General features: G+C 61.6%; 2 protein-coding genes across 5 annotated transcripts; both read left to right on the top strand.

The window, feature by feature from the left end:
• Positions 1 to 253: 253 nt before the first annotated feature.
• On the top strand, positions 254 to 9,364 carry SEMA4C (semaphorin 4C). Of its 4 annotated transcripts, none has more exons than XM_082642659.1 (15): positions 254 to 330; positions 2,329 to 2,477; positions 3,945 to 4,093; positions 4,420 to 4,482; positions 4,629 to 4,727; positions 4,803 to 4,899; positions 5,022 to 5,138; positions 5,236 to 5,387; positions 5,492 to 5,667; positions 5,914 to 6,058; positions 6,153 to 6,375; positions 6,498 to 6,610; positions 7,529 to 7,686; positions 7,775 to 7,845; positions 7,973 to 9,364. In XM_082642659.1, the coding sequence occupies exons 2-15, from the start codon at positions 2,369 to 2,371 to the stop codon at positions 8,800 to 8,802; spliced, it is 2,502 nt and encodes an 833-aa protein (XP_082498785.1). In that variant the 5' UTR covers positions 254 to 330; positions 2,329 to 2,368; the 3' UTR covers positions 8,803 to 9,364. The 4 variants fall into 4 exon arrangements, with proteins under 4 accessions (XP_082498785.1, XP_082498786.1, XP_082498784.1 ...); XM_082642660.1 differs by having other exon boundaries at positions 260 to 330; positions 2,332 to 2,477; XM_082642658.1 differs by lacking the exon at positions 254 to 330 and adding an exon at positions 867 to 1,009 and having other exon boundaries at positions 2,332 to 2,477.
• A 1,689-nt stretch (positions 9,365 to 11,053) lies between these two features.
• ANKRD39 (ankyrin repeat domain 39) lies at positions 11,054 to 16,708 on the top strand. Its single transcript, XM_082642031.1, has 4 exons — positions 11,054 to 11,241; positions 12,290 to 12,393; positions 12,731 to 12,934; positions 15,471 to 16,708. Exons 1-4 carry the CDS (start codon positions 11,142 to 11,144, stop codon positions 15,612 to 15,614), a joined length of 552 nt encoding a protein of 183 aa, XP_082498157.1. The 5' UTR covers positions 11,054 to 11,141; the 3' UTR covers positions 15,615 to 16,708.
• Positions 16,709 to 16,823: the final 115 nt, after the last annotated feature.

Here is a 16,823-nt window from a genome sequence, read left to right as displayed (position 1 = left end):
GGTAGGCGTGCGGGTCGCTGTGGGTCGCAGCCCCCTCCGGGGCGGGCCTTCGCGGCCCGCCCCCGACCTCCGTCGAGCCCCCCCGCCTGACGTCAGGGGGGAGGGGGCGGAGAGCCGCGGCCGCGGCGGAGAAAGAGCCGGCGCCCGCCGCGGTGGCGCGGGGAGCCCGAGCCCAGGGGCGCCGAGCCGAGCCGGGCCGAGGGGCGGTGGCAGAGGGGCAGCGGAGCTGGGCGGGCGGGCGCGCGCGGGCGGCGGCGCGCGGGCAGGGGCGGACCGTGGTCGGAGCCGAACGCGAGGGCGGCGCCCAGGGATTCAAGCCGCGAAGAAGAGGTGAGTGAGGCCGGGGTTGCTTGGGGTCGGAGCCAGGGGGCTCCGGGGTCGCCGCTTTGTCCCCCGACTCGGGTGGGGGACGCCGCACGCGCGAGGGACAGGGTCTGGGGGCTCAGGCAGGGGCGGCGGCGGGGACAGCTGTCCGCCCGAGCGCCTTCCTGCGCCCCCCGCGGGCTGCTGCGCGGGGGCTGGGGAGCGGGGAGAGCGGCGCCCTCCACCACAGGGTCCGGAGGCGCGGACTGGTCAGGGGCAGCGGGGCTTAGGGAGCGGGGGTCCCTCGTGCAGTCCGGTCCGCGGCCGGGATCTTTTCCAGGCCCCCGAACTGCCCCTGGCTCCCCCACCCCCGACGGAAAGTTTGGGGCGGGCTTGGACGGAGGCCGATGTTGTGGGATCGGATTTCCCTGCCGCGGCCCCCCGGCCGCGCGCCCGCTCCGCTGGGGAGGCGGGCTGTCCTGGAAAGCCAGGCTCCTGAGCCGCGCCGCCCAGTCCCCGGCTGGAGTGCTCGCCCTGCAGCCGCGGGGGCGCCGTCCGCGGCCCGCCGCTCGGGGTGGGCAAGGGTGGGGGGCGCGCCGCCGGGAGCCCGCACCCCTCTACACACCCCCACCTCCGGGGCTGCTCCGGGGAGGAGCTGTGCCGGCAGAGCCTTGGAGCGCGCCGCAGGGTCCGGCCCGGGCCTGGGGTAAGGGGCCGAGGGAGGGCTGGGGGTGTGTTGGGGGACGGGTGGGGGGGGGTGAACGCATCTCCTGCCCCCCCCCCGCCCTTCCCGCGCTGGGTTACTGGGCCGACAGGGGGCGTCCGCAGGCCGGGCTCCGCCACGCTCCCAGCGCCGCCGCTTTGTTTGCCTTCAAATCCCCGGAGCTGGGGGAGGGGAGAATCCGGGGGCGGGGGGGACCCGGGACGGGGTGTTGGCGGGGACCCTTTCTTTTGGGGTGAGCATAGACCCAGCTTCTGTGTCTTTGTTCCCGGCATTGGAGGGCTGGAGCAGTGGAAATTAATCCAGATGGCCTGCCCTGGCCGGGGTCCTGGGAGCGCGATCCCTGAGTTGGGAAGGTTCGTCAAGACCCCGGGAGAGCGCAGCAGGCGCCGGCCCTGCTCGGGGCGCCCTCCTCGGCCCAGGAGGAACCCCCCTGGCGCTCCCCACTGGGTCCTCACTTCCCCCCAGCCCCCGCCTGAAAGCGCCACCAGGAGATCCCTGATGAGACCGGAGCGGGCTCCGTTGTCCCGCCGCCCCTCAGCCCGAGGGCTGGTGTCTCCTAGGATCCTGTGCAAGGAACAGGATGAGGCCCCGGTCATTTCCACGCCCATCCCACCCACTTCCTGCCTTCCTTCTTGGGCAACAAAGGGGCCTCGGGAAGCGGGGCCCCTCCAGCTCCCGGCCCCACTTCAGCCCTGTGATGTGGAACGGGGTTTGGGGCTCTGCCCGGCTATTGTCTGCGCTGGGGGAGGCGAGAGGCTGGGGCCGGGACCCCCGCAGGCCTGATGCACCGAGTCCTCTCTGGGGGTCTTTTCCAACCGCCTGCCCCACCGCATGCTTATCACCCTGCTGAGGGGTTTGCGTCTCAGAATTAGGTCTTGGAGCTGGCTGGAGCCCCAGTAGGGCCAGGTCCTGCCTCCAGAGGTTATTTTAAGAAATCCTTCGAATCTGTCAGGCCTGAGGGGGGGAGGGGGGGGTCCCCTTTTTATTTTCTTAAACAACTTCCTGTTGAAGAGAAGGAGTCGGGGAGGGCCCGGAGGTCGTCCGAGTGTCCACTCTTGCAGCTAGCTGACTTAGCTCTCTCCCTCCCCCCAGGGAGACCCCATGGTCCCTTTGGAGGCTGTAGAGGCTGAGGCCAGGTGTCGGAGGGGACTAGGTCTCTGCTCCAGGGCCTGGGGCACGGGGGAGTCCTGGGGAGGACGGATCAGGTCTTCCGTCCTGTCGGTGCCTCCTGGCACGGCTGTGTGGGCCCCCTTCTGGTCTGTTTTCTCTGGTTGTGATTCTGACCCTTTCTTTTCCCCCAGCAGGGCAGCTGGCCTGGAGCTTAGTGCCAGGGCGTGTGCCATGGCCACGCACTGGGCTGTCTGGCTGCTCGCAGTGGGACTGTGGGGCCTGGGCATTGGGGCTGAGGTGTGGTGGAACCTGGTGCCCCGGAAGACGGTATCTTCTGGGGGTGAGTGCCTGGAGGGCGGGGAGCGGGAGGCCAGGAGGGACTCCTGGGGGAAGAGGGGTGCTAAGGAATTGCCCTCTAGGACGTGCCAGCTGTATTCTGCAGTCGGGCTCAAGGCCCACTGATGTATGTGACACAGCTTACTGAGAAATGTGAGTGAGTGGCCCTAGGGACCCAGAACTGGTAGTCCAGACCAGGACCTAGAGGATCCCTCCTGACACTTAGGACCTGGCTCGGCTGCCCCTGTTATACAAGAGAGAGTGACCATCCTGCATTACTCTCCCCATGCCTCACTTCTGGAATTATCGCTAGCACTGAGAACGTAAAGAGAGAAACCTGGGTCAGGATGGGCATGAGGTGAAGGGTGTCACCGCCCGCCCCCAGGAGGCCCCTTAGCAACCCTGATATGATAGACCCCCCCCTCTGCTGCCCTGACACTGTGCTGTCTGGTGGCCCTAGAGTGGGGGGGGGGTGTATGCACGCATGCACGTGCTTGCGTGGGGGGACGGCAGACCTGACAGCCCTTCTGTGCTCACACACCTGTATGCGGAGGTGCTGTCAGGTGTTTGTATCATCCGTGTGCTCTGGGGACCCGGGATGAGCTCACCTCCCACAGGCTCCTCTACGTGCTAACGAAGCCCTCCCTTGCCAGCCTATGTCTGGGCCCATCGTTGGCTCCAAAGACTAAGGCTGGTTTAGAGGGACCCTGAGGACAGGTCGGCAGCTATTTTGGGGGCTGACGTAGGAATCCTGTGACTACGCGAATATCATAGCGCCCTGCTTGGCGGCTGGCAACAGGGCTTCCCAGCCCCAAGGCTTCAGCGCCATCTCTGGTCCCCAGCTTCTAGTTTCCACTGACCTCCCTGGCCTGGCCTCCCAGCCCGATTCCATCTCCTGCCGTCCCTCCTCATCCCATAGCCGGCTGTGCTTGTATCCCTAACAGCCCAGATTTGGGTCCCACTGGAGGGAAGGGTTTCCTAAGTCAAAGGAGCGCTCACAACTTCTGTCCGTCCTGCCCTGCTGGATCAGGGTCCAGGGCCTGGCTGGACCCTGGTGAGGGCAGCAGTCAGCAGAGCAAAGAAGGAAGCAGCCGCTGAGGAAGCTGGGAGGGGGGGAGCGCTGCTGACCCTGAGAGTGAGAGCCATCGGCCTGATGGCTTCCTCTGACCGGAAGCTGTGGCTGAGATATCCTTCCTTCCTCCTCCCCAGCCCAGATTTGCCTCCGCCCCGGCTGGGAAAGGCCAGGGAGGCCTGGGTGGAGCTGTCAGAGCCAAAAGCCTGTTCAGAAAATGCCCTTTCCTACCAGTCAGGGGGCTTGGCTGGCATCTGCCTGTGGGGTGCTGGCTCTCATGTGGGGACCAGGGGTGACCATCGCATAGAGGAAGGCTGATTTTGGGGCGGGGGGGGCCTCCCGGAGTCCCAGGAAAGTCCGCTCACCCCATCCCTGCTCTCTCTGGCCTTGTCCCTGCAGAGCTGGCCACGGTGGTGCGGCGCTTCTCCCAGACGGGCATCCAGGACTTTCTGACGCTGACCTTGACCGAGCAGACCGGGCTCCTGTACGTAGGGGCCCGGGAGGCCCTGTTTGCCTTCAGCGTGGAGGCTCTGGAGCTGCAGGGAGTGGTGAGAGGTGGGGGAGCGGGAGGCACACGGGGGTGAGAGAGGCAGGACCCGGAGGGGCTTTGCTTGGCCAGCCTGTCCCCTCGGCTCAGCTGCCCCCCACCCCATTCTCCTCGGTGAGCATGTTGCTTCCCCTGAGTCTGCAGCACTTACTGGGTCCGCCGCGTTGCGGCAGCTGGGGCTTCTGACCTCTGCTGGAATAAGCTCCCAGAGAGTGGGGACCGTGTCCTCTCACTTGGCTTCCCCACGTTGCTGCCATGAGCGATGCTCGTAGCACATGCCCAGTAGGTACCTGTGACATTGCTGACGTGTCCCCTCCCTGTCCCCAGATCTCATGGGAGGCGCCAGCTGAGAAGAAGGCCGAGTGTACCCAGAAAGGGAAGAGTAACCAGGTGGGTGCTTGGGACACTGCTGGCAGGGGCGGGGGGCATGGCGCACACTCTTTCCCCAGAGCCCCCTTTGTCCCAGTGCTGGTCTGGGTCCTTGTGTCCCCATGTCCGGGGCCCTCATACTTTAACTGATGCCCCTCTCTCCCCAGACGGAGTGTTTCAACTTCATCCGCTTCCTGCAGCCGTATAACGCATCCCACCTGTACGTCTGCGGTACCTACGCCTTCCAGCCCAAGTGCACGTACATTGTGAGTGCCGCTCCTCTCCCCCAGCCCCCTCGACCGATCCCCGTCGCCTTCTCATCGCCTCTTCCCTTCCCCTAGGACATGCTCACCTTCACCCTGGAGCGTGGCGAGTTCGAAGATGGCAAAGGGAAGTGTCCCTATGACCCAGTTAAGGGCCACACCGGCCTCCTTGTGGGTGAGTGGCTGTCCCGCTGCAGGTTGGGGGGTTCCCCCAGGACTTGTTCCCACTCCGGGGCCGTGTGGCCTGAGTGCAACCGCACCTCGCTTCTGGTCCGGCTGACCCCCTGTCTCCCGTAGACGGGGAGCTGTACTCGGCCACGCTCAACAACTTCCTGGGCACGGAGCCCGTCATCCTGCGGAACATGGGGCCGCACCACGCCATGAAGACGGAGTACCTGGCCTTCTGGCTCAACGGTGAGCCCCGAGGAGCCGGCCAGCCCACTGGGCAGCCGTGGGTGGGAAGCGCCGCGAGGGCCCAGCGTCCGGGCTGACCCTCCTCCCCTTCCCGCAGAACCGCATTTCGTGGGCTCCGCCTACATCCCGGAGAGCGTGGGCAGCTTCACGGGGGACGACGACAAGGTGTACTTCTTCTTCAGCGAGCGCGCCGTGGAATACGACTGCTACGCCGAGCAGGTGGTGGCCCGCGTGGCCCGAGTCTGCAAGGTACAGACCCCCCACGCGGCGGGCGACCCGGGAGCGCGGCGGGCGACCCGGGAGCGCGGCGGCCCGGCGGGGCTGACCGGCAGCGTCCCCTCGCTGTCCCGCAGGGTGACGTGGGGGGCGCGCGGACGCTGCAGAGGAAGTGGACCACGTTCCTGAAGGCGCGGCTGGTGTGCGCCGCGCCCGACTGGCAGCTCTACTTTAACCAGCTGCAGGCGCTGCATACCCTGCAGGATGCTTCCTGGCACAACACCACCTTCTTCGGGGTTTTTCGGGCGCGGTGGTGAGTTGGCCGGGAGCCCTTGGGGGTGGGGAGGAGCGGGTCCGCAGGTTGGGTCTGACAGGGACAGGCCTCGGGGGACGTCCAGGCGCCTGCCCCTTTGCAAAGCCCCCCGCGGGAGGCGGGCCGTGCTCTGTCCCCGGTGGCACTTGGAGCCGCCGTCACGTCACGTGGGCCCGTGACCACTGCATGCCCGGAGCTGTGGTCGCCCCAGGCCTGACCCTGGGGGTCCCTCCCTTGCTGTGACAGGGGCGACATGGACCTGTCAGCAGTCTGTGAGTACCAGTTGGAAGAGATCCAGAGGGTGTTCGAGGGGCCCTACAAGGAGTACCATGAGCAAGCCCAAAAGTGGGGGCGCTACACCGACCCGGTACCCAGCCCGCGGCCTGGCTCGGTGAGTCATCCGGGACAGGGGCGCGCTTGTGTCCTCCCCTCCAGTGCCGTTCCCGCCGGGCTGATAGCTATCCTCTCCCCCCCACCGCCCCCAGTGCATCAACAACTGGCACCGACGCCACGGCTATACCAGTTCCCTGGAGCTGCCAGACAACACCCTCAACTTCATCAAGAAGCACCCGCTGATGGAGGAGCAGGTGGGGCCTCGGTGGGGCCGGCCCCTGCTGGTGAAGAAAGACGCCAACTTCACCCACCTGGTGGCCGACCGCGTCACGGGGCTTGATGGAGCCACCTATACAGTGCTGTTCATCGGCACAGGTGGGCCCAGGGGGCATGGCCTTGGCCGCTGGGGACTGGGCGAAGGCCTGTGTGCCCCAGGCGGGGAGAGCCTCTTGCCCTTTTCTTTACACCTGTCCTCCCTCCCCCCGCCACCACCACAGGAGATGGCTGGCTGCTCAAGGCCGTGAGCCTGGGGCCCTGGGTCCACCTGATTGAGGAGCTGCAGGTGTTTGACCAGGAGCCGGTGGAAAGCCTGGTCCTGTCCCGGAGCAAGGTAGTAATCAGGCCTCCCCTGGTCGTGTGCTTGGCCGCTACAGGGGTGGGGAGATGCCCGAGCCACCTCGGGTAGCTTGGGGCGGGTCCCAGGAATGAGAGCGCTAACGGAATCCGCGCTCTGCGGGCATTATGTTTTATATGTAGCCTGGTCCTGGCGGGGCTGCGTTCCCAGAACGGGGCCTTGGCAGCTGCTCTGTGCGCTTTCTTCAGGCCCCTCGGGGTTGCGCTGTGCCTCTTCTGTGCCGGTGCCACTGTTGGCCAGGCCTTGTGCTGTGTCGGTTCGTGGTGCCCCCGTGCTGTCGCCGTGCCCACCGGCCCCCGTTGCCCTCCAGCCCTGCCCCCTGCCCCCTGCCCCCGGCGGCTTCAGCCGTTCCCTGCAGGGCCGCGCTCGGCTTCTGCTCCCGCTCTCCTCTGGCGTATCTGTGGCACCTTCACGCGCTTGCCTTTCCCCACCTGTGGTGGCTCAAGTTGTTTCTCCAGAACGTGGAATAATGGCAGAAACAAAGTCTGTGGTCGGAGAAACACACAAATTGGCGATCACCGTTCAAACAGGAGAACGCCGCATGCTCTGGTGGTGCTGTTGTGAGGCTGAGGGGCCCTGCGGGAACTGAACTTCCTGCTATTTATACTGCCCTGGAGTGAGTGAGTGAGTGAGTGAGTGAGTGTGTGTGATTATATTTCTCGGCCTCACAGGTCTGCTGTGCCTTTCTAATAAGGTCACATCTGTAAGGTGCTTGGGATTGCGTTTGGCTTGTAGTAAGCCCTCCGTGCGTTCTCAGTCCTCAGATTTCCCTCCTCAGGACTTGAGCACAGCCCCCTTGTTCTTTTGGGCCCCTTGTGACCCCTGGCAACAGTCTGAGCCGCCCCCGGGCCATGTCCGGGCCTGGCTCACCCCCCTCCTGTGCTTCTGTGGCAGAAGCTACTCTTTGCGGGCTCCCGCTCCCAGCTGGTCCAGCTGCCCCTGGCCGACTGTGTGAAGTACCGCTCCTGCGCTGACTGCGTGCTTGCTCGGGACCCCTACTGCGCCTGGAGCGTCAACACCAGCCGCTGCATGGCCGTGGGCGGCCACTCCGGGTGAGCGGGGCTCTGCGCATGCTCGGACCAGCAGGGAGGGGAGGGGGGTTAGAGCTGGGATGCTGACGGCCTCTGCTTCCCCCACCAGATCCCTGCTGATCCAGCACGTGACAGTCTCAGACACCTCAAGCATTTGTAACTTCCGGGGCAGTAAGAAAGGTGAGCTGTTTTTCTTAGTCCCCCTCCCAGGGCGGTGGGCCCTGGGCCAGAGCCGGAGTGTCTGCATCCGCCCCCCGGCCTGGGTTTCCCGCACTGACTCTCCGCTCTGCTTTCTCTGCCGCTGCAGTCAGGCTCACGCCCAAAAACATCACGGTGGTGGCAGGCACGGACCTGGTGCTGCCCTGCCGCCTCTCCTCCAACCTCGCCCACGCCCGCTGGACCTTTGGGGGCCGGGAGCTGCCTGCAGAGCAGCCCGGCTCCTTCCTCTACGACGCCCGGCTGCAGGCCCTGGTGGTGATGGCTGCCCAGCCCCGCCACGCCGGGGCCTACCACTGCTTCTCGGAGGAGCAGGGGGCCCGGCTGGCTGCCGAAGGCTACCTGGTGGCAGTGGTGGCGGGCCCGTCGGTGACCCTGGAGGCCCGGGCACCCCTGGAGAGCCTGGGGCTGGTGTGGCTGGCCGTGGTGGCCCTGGGGGCCGTGTGCCTTGTGCTGCTGCTGCTGGTTCTGTCCCTGCGCCGGCGGCTGCGGGAGGAGCTGGAGAAGGGCGCCAAGGCAGCCGAGAGGACCCTGGTGTACCCTCTGGAGCTGCCCAAGGAGCCCACCAGTCCCCCCTTCCGGCCCGGCCCCGAGACGGACGAGAAACTCTGGGACCCCGTGGGCTACTACTACTCGGACGGCTCCCTCAAGATCGTTCCTGGACACGCCCGGTGCCAGCCCGGCGGCGGGCCCCCCTCGCCGCCTCCTGGCATCCCCGGCCAGCCCCTGCCTTCTCCAACTCGGCTCCACCTGGGGGGTGGGCGGAACTCCAATGCCAACGGATACGTGCGCTTACAGCTGGGAGGGGAGGACCGGGGCAGCCTCGGGCACCCGCTGCCCGAGCTCGCCGACGAGCTGAGACGCAAACTGCAGCAGCGCCAGCAGCTGCCGGACTCCAACCCCGAGGAGTCCTCGGTGTGAGGGGACCCCTCCGGCGGGGCGGCGTGGGAGGCGCGGCTCCTACTTTTGCACAGGCACCAGCTACCTCAGGGACATGGCACGGGCACCTGCTCTGCCCCGGACGGACCCTGCCCGGCACCGCCCGGCCATGAGGACCTGCTCTCTCAGCACGGGCACTGCCACTTGGTGTGGCTCACCGGGGCACCAGCCTCACAACAGAGGGCACCTTCCTCCTCTGTGAGGGGCTGTGAATCACAGACGCACGGGACCCCAGCAGCCAAAACCTTTCAAGGTGGAAGTTGGAGATGTGGGTGTGTTTGTGTACATACATGTGTGTCTGTGGACGTGTGCACGTATGTGTGTGTGGGTGTGTGACATAGTCTTCCTGTTTCTGTCAAGTCTTCCCTTGGCCTGGGGTCCTCCTGGTGGGTCACTGGAGCTATGAAGGGGAAGGGGTTGTATCACTTTGCCTCTCCTACCCCCGCCTGTCCCCAGTGGGGGGCAGCCATGTACATACGGGGGTGGGCTGGGCAGGGTGCTGTGCCTCTGGGGGAGTCCAGGGCTCTGGGGTGGGCCTGGTTCTACTCCCGGGGCTGTGAATGTTTTCAGGGTGGGGGGAGGGAGATGGAGCCTCCTGTGTGTTTGGGGGAAGGGTGGGAGGGGCCTCCCGCTTGGCCCTGGGATTCAGTGGTATTTTATACTTGTCCTCCCTGGCAGGGCTGGGAAAGGTGGTGTGGGGGGAGGGGGAGGGGGAGGGAAGGAGAGGGCGGGCATGCTGTGGATGCGGCACATCCTCTCCCAGCCCCAGGAGGAGGGCTTCTCACAGTGTAACTTATTGTGTCCCCGCGTATTTATTTGTTGTAAATATTTGAGTATTTTTATATGGACAAATAAAATGGAGAAAATGAAGCTGTTCCTGTCACGGAGATAAGACATTTGGGCCAAAACCTTCTGGGTGCCAAGAGGGAGACTCCCTGTGGGTTGAGTGGGGCTGGACTGCCCCCCCTCTCGGTCCTGGGGCAGCCGCCCTTTCCTTCAGTGGTCCCCCTCCTGCCTGTGCCCCTCTCTGGAGGGGGGACAGCCCAGGCGCCAATGTTTTCCCACAGTGGTGGTTCGGGCTGGGAGCCAGACCAGGGCCACAGCCTCTTGAGAGCCAGCCTTGGCTTCTGGCCAAAGGGAGAAGTCAGGGCATGGGGAGTTGAAGCAGGAGAGCGGGAGGGGCCTGGCTTCCCAGAACTCTGGGAAGGGGAAATGGGAGTGAGGAGGCCGAGGAGGGGAACTTCCTAGAAGCAGCTTAAGGTGGTGTGGGCTGGCTCGTGTGAGGATGGGGCTCCCAACCAGCTTAAGGGAGGAAAGATGACTTCCAGCCTTTACCCTCCAGACTGTTAGCCTTGAATGCTTCAGCTACACGCCATAGGGAACTTTCCCCATTGCCACCCGGTGGGCACCAAGCCCCTGTCCTATGGAAGGAGCCGTGCAGGGCCCAGAAAAACAGGACCCCGCCCGGGTTCTATAATTCACGCCCACACACAGAGGCAGCCAGTTCTCTGTATACCCTTGACCGGTCTGGGGGTGCCTGCTGTGGCTGGAATAGGCTGCTGCCGGGCGTCCTGCTGTTAAGAGAGGGCTGGCATCTGCTGACGAGCACGCTATGCGTCCTGCACGGTCACTAACCCACAGCCCAGAGAATGTCTTGGTACAAGAAGGTTGATTCGGTAAACTAGGTGCCCACTGTGGGGTTGAGGGTTCCAGGCCCTGCCCCCCGGGCCTACGTGCAGGTCCTCCCAGCGGCAGGACAGGTCATGACTACCTGCCTCCCACGGGGTTTTAAAAAGTGAGCAGGAGGGGCGAGAGGAGGGAGGGTGTCGCGCAGTCTTTCAAGTGGTCACCGCGCCGCCACGGTGACCCGTCTTCCTGGGCCCGAGTGGTGGGGGAAAGGGGGGGGTAAAGGACCTTGGGGTGCTCCCGGCGACCCCCTGCCCTGGGGAGCCCGGTGGGACGAAGAGAACCTGGAAGGGCGCCACACGAATGCTCCCGACCCACCCCACCCCCGCCCCACTGGGTTCCAGCGGGCGCGCCCCGGCCTCCGCTTAGCCTGGGACGCCCTCGCGTGGCCGCTTCGGGCGGGCGCGGCCAGGCACCGCCCCCCCAGGTCCCACCCCACCGCCGCGATTGGCTCCCGGGCTCAGACCCAGACGCTTGATTGGTCGGCTCCGTGGCTCGCGCGGACGCCGAGTGGCCAGGCCGGGCGGGTGGGCAGCGCTGCGCCCGCCCCGCCCGCCGAGGCCGCGCCAGCGCCCGTGCCCGTGACCTTACCCGCGTCCGCGCCCGCAAGCGGGTGGGAGGGCGCCGAGGGCGACATGGCTGTGCCGCGGCCCTTCGCCGAAGGCCCCTGCTGCTCCCGCCCCAGCGCGGCTCCCGGCGTGCAGCAGACGCTGGACGAGATGGACTTCGAGAGGGGTGAGGCGGGCGCGCGGCCCTACCGGCCCGGCGCCTTCCGGCGTCCCCAGGCCCCCAGGGCAAAGGAGGTGGCCGAGAACCGGGGCCCCCAGGGGGAGGCAGCCTGGGGACCTAGTCGGAGCGTTGGCGGGCGGTGGGTTCACCACTCCCGCGTAGTGAGAGCCCGCCAGGGACCCGGCGGGAGCTCGACATTAGAAACACCGGCTCGCGTGCAGGTCGGGAAACAGGCTTTGGTTTCAGGAACTTTCTCCATTGGTGCGGCTGGGCCCGGCTCCTCACCTGGTGCAACCCCAGGACACCCAGTCCTGCTCCCGGGTCTGCCCCTGGGCAGCAGAGCCTGCAGCCAGGGTGTTGCACCCACCCCGTGGGGATGGAGCTTCAGACTGGGGGGCTGCGTGTGGGCACTGCAGGCGTGAGATATGGCAGAGATGACCTCGAGGCAGGCGATGTCATCCCTACCTGTGGGCTCAGCGGGGTAACTCTTTTGCCCCAGACTATCCTTGCTGCTCCACTCGCCACCCCCGGCTTTGTGCACAGAGCCTGGCTCTGTCTGGTTTCTCACCGTGCGCACGGCCGACTTGGCTCCAGACGCTGCTCGCTCAGGCGTTCCAGCCAAAGCCCCTGAGTTGTGGGAGGGTTCTTAGGACTCTCGGGATTCCACAGATGGGGTGACTGTTCACCACTTTGGCTGTGGTTTTCACTTTGCGCTGGCACCTGGCAATGTCCTTTTCTTCCTTTTGACTGTGACTATATATTCAAGCATTTTAAACAGTACTTTATCCAACACTGGTGTGTTTGCAGTGGGAAGAAGGGTGACTGTGTCTGCCCAGTCTCCTGTCCTGGCTAGACAAGCCCCTTGTCTGTCTTGCTCACAGCGATGTCGCCAGCACCCAGCACAATCCTTGACACAGAGGAGGTGCTCGTGTTAATATCTGTTGAACCCATGAATTTCCACTTTATAGATGAGAAAACAAGAGGTCAGGAGGTAAAGGGAGCGCTGGAAGCCCCCAGTCATTCAGCGTTATTCAGTGCTCGGGTTGTCCTGCAGGAATCTGGTCTGCAGCCCTGAACGGAGACCTGGGCCGAGTGAAGTATTTAATCCAGAAGTCAGCGGACCCCAGCCAGCCCGACTCTGCCGGCTACACGGCTCTGGTGAGCTGGGGATGAGCCTCATAGGGTTCCTGCTCTCTGGGGGTGGGGAGGGGATGATGTTTGCATTTTCTCTTCTCACACCCTTCCTCCTCTCCCAGCAGGGTTTCTGTTTAAGCACCGCGTGAACCTGGGGTTTTTTTAATTAGCGTAAGTGCTTTGCATTAGTTATTTAACTTCATTCTCATAAGGATTCTGCGAGGTAGGAATGGTTATTATCTCCACTTTCCAGTGGCGGAAACTGAAGCTAGGAATGAAGGCTCACCCTGGTCACCCAGGTGCCAGAGGGGGCACCCCCCGCCGGGGTTCTGCCCCCTGACCCCGGCTCTGTTCCCCACAGCACTATGCCAGCCGCAATGGGCACTATGCCGTGTGCCAGTTCCTGCTGGAGAGCGGGGCCAAGTGTGATGCCCAGACCCACGGGGGAGCCACCGCTCTGCACCGGGCCAGCTACTGTGGGCACACGGACATCGCCCGGCTCCTGTTGTCGCACGGCTCCAATCCCAGACTGGTGGACGACGACGGCATGACCAGTCTGCACAAGGTGGGTCCCCTCTTGGAAGTTTCACAGGTTGCAAGAACTTGTCTTCTCTCATTAGAAGAGTTATAACATGGGACTTCCCTGGCCGTCCAGTGGTTAGAACTCGGCCCTTTCACTGCCGTGGGCCCAGGTTCAATTGCTGGTCAGGGAACTAAGATCCCGCAAGGCGTGGCCAAAAATAAAAAAGTAAAAGTTATAATGTGTTCACTGTAGAAAACATGGGGAAAACGGAAAAGCATAAAGTAGAAAATTGAAATCATTTGTAATCTCAGTGCTCACCTCTCATCACTTTAGGGTTAACGTATAATTTTCCAGCATGTCTCCTGCGCACATAAATTAGAACTAAACGTATGGCGTCGTTTTCTTTTTCTTCCCCTTGATGACGTGTCCTCAATGCTTTTCCACGTAGTTCTCTGAAACTTGCACCCACTCTTGCCTATCCCTCTAGTCTGCTTTCCACAAAATGATCAGAGTGATCATTTAATTAAATGTTTTCTGACTAGAAACACTTACCGCTGTGAACGGTTTGAGGAGTACAGAATGTCTACCGTGGACACAAGTTTCTTAGCCCCACTGATTTTCTCCCAGAGTGATGGTTTAAAAAGCAGTTCTGGGCTTCCCTGGTGGCACAGTGGTTGAGAGTCCGCCTGCCGATGCAGGGGACACGGGTTCGTGCCCCGGTCCGGGAAGATCCCACGTGCCGTGGAGCGGCTGGGCCCGTGAGCCATGACCGCTGAGCCTGCGCGTCCGGAGCCTGTGCTCCGCAACGGGAGAGGCCGCAACAGTGAGACGCCCGCGTACCGCAAAAAAAAAAACCAAAAAAACCCCAAAAACAATAAAAAGCAGTTCTGACCGTGCCATGCCTTAGAGTCCTTCGGAGGCTTTTGCTCTTACCAAGTCCTTAAGCTGGTTCACAGGCCCCCTGGGGTCAGCCCCTGCCTACCTGCCCGCTTGTCCTTGCCCCGCTAGTCGTCTTCAGTTTCTTGAACCTGCTTCTCTGTCACGTGCAGGCCGTAGACAACATCTCTTCCCATCCGGATGCCTCACGTCACCCTTTTCCCTCTGGCTTGTGTCTGTCCTTCCTTCTGGATTGCAGCTTCTACATCACGCCCTCAGAGAGCCTTCCCATTTCCTCAGAGGAGGACAGCTCACGCACCTGGATGCCCGGAGGCACCCTGTGCTTGACTTCTGACTCTTCTCTCTCTGGAAATTCCCTGTGTGAGCTCCGTCTCACTGGAGGCAGCTGGGATTGGTCCTGTTTCCTGCTGTGGCCTCAGCACTGAGCTCAGGTGCTGAGTGAGCAGCTGGGGGTTGTTTTGTTTTGAGACCCTTGCTGGTTGGAGAGGCAGGTTGCTCGTTTCTCAGTGGTCTAAACTGGTGTTGGCTTGAGTGTTTCACTGCCACAGCTCACATGATGGGTGTTGATAGGCAGGACGCTGCCGTGGTTGGACCTAGCTGGTGTCACCTGCACTTGCGGCATTCTCGTGAAATTGAAGGAATGCATGTGTGTGAGGAATATGAATCGTCCCTTCCTTTCAGCTTGCTTGCCTCCCTCCCTTGCTTCCTTCTGCAAACATTGGCACCTTCTTTTGCCAAAAATTATTCGGAATTCATCTTACAACTGCTCACAACACACTATTGCCTGAATTGAAGCAGTAAAATTGAGAATCCCAGGTCTGTACTCATCAAGGTAATATTTATGCTGAATAAAGATTTAGATTCAAATTTGAGATGGTGTTTGGTACTAACATTAACTTTGATACCTTTCAGGAGCCCCCGTAGCCCTTTAATTTGTCTCTTGGGAGGAGTAGGGAATATAGTGATATGACGTAGCTATTGAGAGTTCGGACTTTGAGGTCAGACAGACCTGGCTTAGAATTCCCCATGCTGCCACATTAGCTCTGTGACCTTGGGCGAGTTACTCAACTTTTATAAGCTTCAGTTTTTTCATCTATAAAGTGGAAATAATGATACTTCCTACCTCTGATGGTTATTGTAAAAGTTAAGTAAGATAATCTGTGTAAATCACTTAACACTGTTCTTTTTTGGAGGATGTAGGTTAGAAATTGACATCCAGATTGGGATCGTTGATCTCCGAGGGGACGAGGAGAAAGCTGGGTACTGGGCCTGTTTCTCTCCGCTCATCTGAAAGTTCCCAGAGGGCAGGGGCCGTGTCTGATGTGTCTTGTGCCCACGGCACCCAGCACCCTATAGACAATCTGAATGTTTGTAAAGATGCTTAGAGATCCAGGGTTCTGTCCTTGTTCTTAATGTGCAGGCCTGGGCAAAGAAGCATGGCCAGTGAGCAAAGGACACAAGGAAGAAAAGCTCAAGCTGACTGCCCAAGTGGCACCAGGGTGCCCCACCACCCTGCAGCACATCATTGCACTTTGGCAGGGGTTAGGGGAAACCGGCTCAGACGGCCAGCGCCTCCACTTCCACGAGACCTTTTCTTGGACTAAAAGGGCCCCAGAAGTGGAGCAAGAAAGTACAGGGCCCAGTGGGGTGCAGCTTTTGATCCGGGCCTCTCTCCCCACAGGCCGCTGAGAAGGGTCACGTGGACGTTTGCTCCCTCCTCTTGCAACACAGCCCAGCCCTGAAGGCCGTCCGCGACCGGAAGGCACGACTCGCCTGTGACCTGCTGCCCTGCAACAGTGACCTGCGGGACCTGCTGGCCAGCTGAGTCTCCCCGCTCCTGTCACGGGCTGCGTGTGGGGTACACGGACGAGCCCTCCAAGCCCCCGCCTCGGTCAGCGCCCGAGCCACAGGGTGGGATCCTGAGGCTGGAGGACCCCGGAAGAGCCCCATTCTGGCCACTGGGGAAGCAAGGGCGGCGATTTGGTGGGGCGGCCGGTGTTCCAGCCTGGACAGATGACCGTATTCTAAATTAGTTCATGTGGAAACATCTCTCCGTTTGGAAAAAATAAAGTTATATCCTTACCTCATCCCACGCACAAAAATAAATTTCGAGAAAAGACCCAAATCTGAAGATACAGAAGTATGTAAGCATGAGAAGAAACTGTGGAATATGTGACAAACGAACAGCTGCTTTCTAGCCGAGTGACCTTGGTACAAGTCACTTTACCCATCTGTCCTGTGTCCTCATTTTTTTTTTTTTTGCCTCGTGGCATGCAGGATCTTAGTTCCCCTGACCAGGGATCAAACCCGTGCCCCCTGCAGTGGAAGCGCAGTCTTAACCACTGGATCGCCAGGGAAGTCCCCTGCGTCCTCATCTCTAAGGTGGGAGTGACTACAGTGGGGCCGCCTCAGAGTCCACATGGGGGTGAGACGAGTGAATATCTGGGGAGTGCTGGGGAGGGTGCCCGGCACCGTGCGGGCCGTGTATGGGAGCTCCCACCTCCCCAGAACCTGACCAACACTTGCGTTTATAGCAATTTCATTCATTTTAACCATCTGATAGACTGCCAAGTGCTACTGCTTTGTTGCATCGCTAATTGCTAGTGAGGTTGAACACCTGTCTTCTGTGACCTTCCTGTCTGTACCCTTTGTCCATCTAAAATTTTTCTCTTTTTTGATTCATAGGAGTTATTTATATATTCTGGATGTTGATCCTTTGTTATATATATGTATGTACATAATTATATATATCTTTTTTCTTTTCTCTTTGATGCTGTTCCTTATCTTAACTGTGTTTGTTTTTATCTGTTCATGGAAATGGGTTACCGCCGGTGTGGATGGCAGTTTGGCAATACCTATTAAAATTGAAGTGAACAGGGCCAATACATTGATTTCTCTGTAGGTCCCTAGAGAAATATTCATCTGTGTGCACAAAGATGTTTGCTTTTGGGGGGTTTTTTTGGCCTCACCGAGAGGCTTGCAGGATCTTAGTTCCCCGACCAAGGATCGAACCCATGCCCCCTGCAGTGGAAGC

The sequence above is a fragment of the Mesoplodon mirus genome (assembly GCF_964341445.2).
Source record: "Mesoplodon mirus genome assembly, chromosome: 14".
In the NCBI taxonomy this organism is placed as follows: Eukaryota; Metazoa; Chordata; class Mammalia; order Artiodactyla; family Ziphiidae; genus Mesoplodon; species Mesoplodon mirus.
The sequence above is the reverse complement of the archived record's forward strand: the minus strand, read 5'-3'. Positions and strand labels throughout refer to the sequence as shown.

Coding starts and splice junctions, on each gene's coding strand:
- SEMA4C (XM_082642659.1), top strand. CDS start 2,369: ATGGCCACGCACTGGGCTGTCTGGCTGCTCGCAGTGGGACTGTGGGGC. Junction 4,094..4,419: donor CTCTGGAGCTGCAGGGAGTG/GTGAGAGGTGGG, acceptor CCCTGTCCCCAG/ATCTCATGGGAGGCGCCAGC. Junction 5,139..5,235: donor CCTGGCCTTCTGGCTCAACG/GTGAGCCCCGAG, acceptor CCCTTCCCGCAG/AACCGCATTTCGTGGGCTCC.
- ANKRD39 (XM_082642031.1), top strand. CDS start 11,142: ATGGCTGTGCCGCGGCCCTTCGCCGAAGGCCCCTGCTGCTCCCGCCCC. Junction 11,242..12,289: donor CGAGATGGACTTCGAGAGGG/GTGAGGCGGGCG, acceptor GTTGTCCTGCAG/GAATCTGGTCTGCAGCCCTG. Junction 12,394..12,730: donor CTGCCGGCTACACGGCTCTG/GTGAGCTGGGGA, acceptor TGTTCCCCACAG/CACTATGCCAGCCGCAATGG.